The 6,000-nt window shown below is 42.8% G+C and overlaps 1 protein-coding gene across 1 annotated transcript in view; it reads right to left on the bottom strand.

Annotated features, from left to right (window-relative positions):
• Positions 1-5,782, bottom strand: part of SEPTIN12 (septin 12) — a 75,273-nt gene extending 69,491 nt beyond the window's left edge. Inside the window, exon 1 of the mRNA XM_063315235.1 lies at positions 5,678-5,782. Within this exon, the coding sequence (XP_063171305.1) occupies positions 5,678-5,732 (55 nt within the window). The 5' untranslated portion in view covers positions 5,733-5,782. The remainder of the gene's footprint in view (positions 1-5,677) is intronic.
• Positions 5,783-6,000: the final 218 nt, after the last annotated feature.

Below are 6,000 nucleotides of genomic sequence, written 5' to 3' on the forward strand. Positions count from 1 at the left end.
GATACAAACTCATATCAAGTGAGAAAAAGAAAAGAAAAAGAAAAAGAAGGAAAAGCTAAAAAGTGCGAGAAAGGAAAGGAAAGAAGGAAAAGAAAAACAGAAAAGAAGGAAAAAAGATACAAAGAAGTAGCTTCCGATCTTCTTTACCGCAGTTATAAATACAATGATAAATTTACCTCTTATCGGATCAAAAGTGTTCCTGAGCCTTCAAGTCCTGCAGACATTTTAAGAAGGTCTTTTCAACTGTGGTTGACAACAAGATGGGTCTCAGCCATCATTGGGCCCTGGATGAAATTTCCTATCATGCAGGGCAGGATTTTCTATGGCTTGTAGGAGTTCTCTCTCTCCCCCGCTCCCCCCCCCCCAATGCTTTCCTATTCCAAAGTTTCCTTAATTACAAACTGTGAAATGTTGAAGGGGAGATATTACTACAGCAACAGCTGGTAACAGGAACCCTTAAAAAAAAAATCTCTCCCTCCTTTCTCTCTGCTGCTCAGCATAACAGACACACACTAGACCAGTGCTTCTCAACCTTGGCAGCCTGAAGATGTGTGGACCTCAACTCCCAGAATTCCCCAGGCTGGGGAATTCTGGGAGTTGAAGTCCACACAACTTCAAGCTGCCAAAGTTGAGAAGCACTGGTCTAGTATCTCTCCCATAATTTCAAGATATTTGTCTTGTACAAAAGATAAGTGAATATTTTGCTATACTACGATCATGTGCGCCTGGGAAGCCAGAGATCCAGTCTCAATCTTCCTTGAGTTGTGCTGTCTAAACTTAGAATGCTTTATCTCTGCTAATTCACATGTAGAACTGAGCATCTGGGACAAAGGCAGTATTGAACCTTGTTCCCCCATTTTGAAACTGGCTTAATGTCTAGAACTCAGCGGGTCTAGAAGGCAAAAGAATTCAAGTCAAGTCTCTTTCTCCTTTGTAAACCCTCCCCAAATCCAAACAAGACCACTTTTTGTGTCCCAGGAAAGGCACTATGCTTTCTTAGCTCCCTAAGTTTCAGCAGAAACCTGATTTAGAAGATCAGGTCTCCAACCAATCTTAGAAAGGGGTACTAGACTCTTCTTATTCTGCCACCTTTCTTGATTCCCTCGTAAAAGGTTGTGTGGATGCAGTCTAGACTATGACTACACAATCAGGAACTAATTGATTGGACTAATGCTGAATCCATGCGGTATCTTCATGTGGTCTAAACAAGAACAAAAACAAATGAAGCCAGGCTAAACTATTCCTTCCTGACATGCTGGGTTATCTTCTGCAAAGACTTCACCTGTAACAAACCATGAGATCTCCCATGTACAAATTCCTTGCATATGGTAATCTTGCAGTTTCAGGAAACATATTTTAAACCAATGGCTTCCGAGAGGTTGATTTTCTACAAGTTATGACATCCAGGAGCAGCCAGATCTGTGATTCCTGAACCTGCAAACTAACATGAAATTTTGTAGGGAAGCCTCGACACTCCATACCTACCTTTGTTCTGGGAGGAGCTGGAATGCAGGTTGGGCAACAAACTAACTATGCTGGTTGGTAAATGATGGAAGCCTATAGTCTAACGTATTTGGAGGGCATCAAGTTGGGTGCTAGTAGGAATAACACTCAATGAGATTGACCAACAGTCCAATTCAGCATTTAGCAGTCTTTGTAGCCCAGTGGCTGGATTCACACATTGCTTTGTGCCATAAACGTGGTTCCTTGATTGCAGGTTGTGTGAACATAGCTCCGTCAGATGATGGTCAAACAAAGCAGGGCGTGATGTGAACTCCTATGGAGGGGTTCACCAGCCATCTTAAGCCATAATAAGCTTGGTTTGGTTTTGGCTTAACATGATGCATAACCCAGGCCATTATGGAATAGAAACCATGTTTTATGGCTTAGCATGTGGTATGAACCAGGACCATGGCTTCTTCCACAAACCTTGGTTAAAGCAAGCCACTGCTTGCACCATATGTGAATCTATGCAAACTGTGGAGAAGATCCCAGGCAGATTGTCTAAAAATGATAAAGGACTTTTCATAGCGAACCTGCCACTCAAATCCAGTTCGGCCCTGCCTTGCTAAAGAAGGGAAAGTTGAAGATGCCATTTTACTCTTTCAAATGTGGGTGTACTTGGGAAAAAATGAAAGCAAGAGAAGGCATTATACATGTGTGCAAAATAATGTTATGGCAGTTTCACTCTACTGTCGCCGGCTTGAATTTCATCTTCAAAAGTACACATTCAAAGGGCCCTTAGCATATCCCAGCCCTTATATAAACATGTTAAAGTACATAGAGGGAGGGTATATCTTATATACTCACTCGATAATTTTTTCTTCTTATGTGCATTCATCCATACCAGTGCACTTTTATATATCCTGAATTTTCAGCTTAACTTCACTAGTTTCTATAAAGCAAGGAAAGCTACAGAAGGTGTGAAACTTCTTTGGGTTCATCTTGGCCTCACTCAACGTGCATAAGAGGCCAAGTCTTTCCCAGGGGCACTTTCCAAAAAAATAAACGAAACTCTGTCTAGAGTCAGTAGGAGATGGAGGAGGAAAAATGGTGATACAAATGTGAGCTCATTTCAGTTACATGCACTGCATATTCTGTTTAGATGTCTGGATGTGATCAGAGCCAAACTCCACTGTGGTATTTTCAGTGTTAAAATACTGTATGGGTGCACATATCAAACTAAGCCACTGTTTGCTCATTTATTCTCTGGGGCTTATATGCTCCTGCAGTGACAAACAACTCAAAGCATTTTGTCGACTCTCACTGTTGGTTGGGTTCAACTGACATGCTAAGCTCTCAACCATTGTTTATAAACTCCAAGGTCTGGAGTTAAACCACCAATCATCACATCGTCATCCTTCTTAGCCCCAGTTAAAGAATATAAAAAACCAGAGTGCTTCTGGTCATGGGCAGATTACATTGTTCTCACAGTTACAGGTGGGTTCGTACGTGCATGCCTTTAAAACATCATGTGATCAGTTTGGCTTAGTGCATTGTGTGAATCTAGGCAGTCTGGTTTCTAAACCATGATTTACAACTTACTGTGTTGTGTGAAGCTGGCCTTTGTGGTGTGTATACCATGGTTTATGGCTTAACACAGAGATGGATATAGGTAGTCCTCACTTAACAACCATTTGTTTAGTGATGGTTCAGACTTAAGATGGTGCTGAAAATACTGAGTTACAACTCGGTCTCACACTTACAGCCACCACAGCATCCCCGTGGTCACATGATCACAATTTGGGCTCTTGGCAACCAGATCACATTTATGACCGTTGCTGTGTCCTGTGGCCATGTGATCACCATTTTCGACCTTCCCGGATGGCTTCTGGCAAGCAAAATCAATGGGGAACTGTGTGATTTGCTTAATGGCCACATGGCTTGCTTAATGCCTGTGGTGATTCACTTAACAACCGCTGCAAAAAAGGTCATAAAATCTGGTCGGATTCACATAATGACCACTTTGCTTAGCAACTGAAATTCCGTTCCCAATTGCGGTCATTAAGCAAGTACTACCTGTAGTCCCATTGTTCATTTATTGGATTTACTAAGGCCACTCAGCTCCAAAAAGATTATTATTGGGAAGCTGAGGCTAATAATGGGGAGCAGTGGGGGAAGGGTCATTTTTCATTTGTGGGGGGAGATTTTTTTTTTCCAGTCAAGAGGCTTCTCATATGAACTGTGCTACCATCTTCTCAAATGTCCTGCCTCAAAATTGCGAGCGATTGGGCTACCAATTTTCTGCAATATCAGTCAAGAGGTGGCTCAGCAGGCTGCAGAAAATTAGCTTAGGGTCACAGACAGTCCTAAGGGGCACAGCTGGCCCCTTCTGATTTAGCACCAGCAAATGGTGGCTTATCCAGCAAGCCAACCATGGCTTTGCAGGATAGAACCCAAGCATTCTCCGCTTAACCTTCCAGCTTGCTCCATGAGCTTTGGCTTGGATTAAATCCAGATACGTAAATGACCAGAATACATCTGCAATTGAAATAACTTCCTATCCTTGTCACCATCGTCCTATGGATTCCCTTGTGTTGGTTCTCAGGATCTCAGGGTGAAAGCCTTCAAACCCAGAGGGGAGCTGGGGACAGAGCTCAGGGATGGAGATTCTGGCTCACTTAGAGATAAGCTCAGGTTAAATCCCTGGAAAGCCTCAGAGAAGCCCCTTTCCCAACCCCTGTTCAGTGTGGACTGTGCTGAATTAGTTTTGTGCTACAATCATTTCACGGCAACATGCATTTTACATTTTCAAATATTTAAAATTCTACAATCGAGCAACCCAAATTCTGTAACTAAGAAAGCAACAGGCTTTGCAACCCGCTTAAATTATGCAGATATACTTTGAGGATCGTTGATATGTCTATGGGTAACTCCACCCACTAGGAATCTCATTCAGCCACCTCTCTGGCTTCTGAAATTTGTCCATGCCCTTCGGATATATTTTTGCAGCCTTGCAGCCTAGAAATACTGTTTAAAAAAAAATTCCCCACAACAACTGAGACATATAGCATTATATTTCTCTACTCTCTTCAAGGGGTCAGACTTCGAACAGAAAAACTGCATCCCAAATGGGGTTAAAACACTACAGCACTTTAAAATAAACCAATTTATATGTAGGAAGGATGGGTGGGTAGAGAGGAAGAAGAAGACTGAAAAAATTGGAATTGGATAGAAACAGAAAGAGAGGTGGGGAGAACATGCAATATACAAATTGATGTATGGAGAAGCAAGGATGATTCATTTGCAAGGACAGAAAGCAAGAGAAAAAGTGAACCGTGGGATTGGAATGCATGTATGTGAATGCCTTATATCAGTGTTTCTTAAACTTTTTTCTCTCAGCACCCCTTCCCACTTTCAGAAATTATGGAGGACCCCAAAAGAGCTTTTGTTTGCATGGGTTATATTTATCGATCTTTACCATATTAAAAATTAAAATAGATGCATTCGCTGTCACTACCGCATCTCATAATTATTTAATGGGGTTTTAATATTGTATTATTTTTCAACAGAGGCTGGTAAATAATTGTGATTTCGCACATCCCTGAGAGCACATTGGGGGACCCCCAGGGGTTCTAGGCCACAGTTTGAGAAACGCCGTGTTAAATAATGGACAACTCTTACTACCCTGTTGCAACAAAAAGGTTGGCAGACTGCAGCTTTTTACAGCTCTATATTTACACACACACACACATCTCCTTTAGAACGTGACTTGGTAGCAACTTCAACAGTTCCTCCCCTACCCATCTTTTTCAAAACTTTCAGATCTCCATGTTTGTATCCTCTGCAGAGGACAACTAAAGACACACGAGGATGGCACTGAGCAACTTGGGTATGAGCAGTTCTCCAGACTTTGAGAAGGCTTTTGCTTTTGAAAAAGCTTGAGCTGGGTTCCTCTCGCCCACCTTCCAAGAACTGGGACCTGACCTCTTTGCAGGCTCTGCACCAATTTTGGTTTCCTGGGACAAAAGAAATCGGTTGCCTTTTTTTGAAAGACTCGGGGTGGCTTGCAAAACAATCAACGTGTTAACCCTTCCTTTGACAATGTATTTAAAAACAAAAACTCTCAACAGCCTTCGAAACTCAGACACTACAGGGAAAACGTGGCCAACGGTCTTTTGGAAAGCAGTGAACTATCTCCTTTGCCCAGATGCCCGGGTCCTTCTCCAGCCCTTACCTTCAAAGTCTGAAAGGATCCCATCCAGATGTTCCTTCACTGACAGTTGAGACATCCTCCTTTCGAGGAGCTGGTGTCCACCCTTGCTGGGATCCAGTCCAGCTGCCTTTTTCGTGAGATCCTGCAGGAAAAAAACAGAGAGACTCAGAATCACAAGAGGGCAAAGTCCATAACTTCTGCTTGTAGATGAGTATGTAAGCTTCTGCATTGGGGGGGTGGGGATGACTTCTGCTCCCTTCCCAGGCGCTGGGTCATTCCTCTTGTGCTCACCTTCCGAGGCTGCTCGTCTGGCTCAGAAAGGAGCAGAAGCACAGAGCTGCCTT

This window comes from Candoia aspera, chromosome 14, assembly GCF_035149785.1.
Source record: "Candoia aspera isolate rCanAsp1 chromosome 14, rCanAsp1.hap2, whole genome shotgun sequence".
Taxonomy (NCBI): Eukaryota; Metazoa; Chordata; class Lepidosauria; order Squamata; family Boidae; genus Candoia; species Candoia aspera.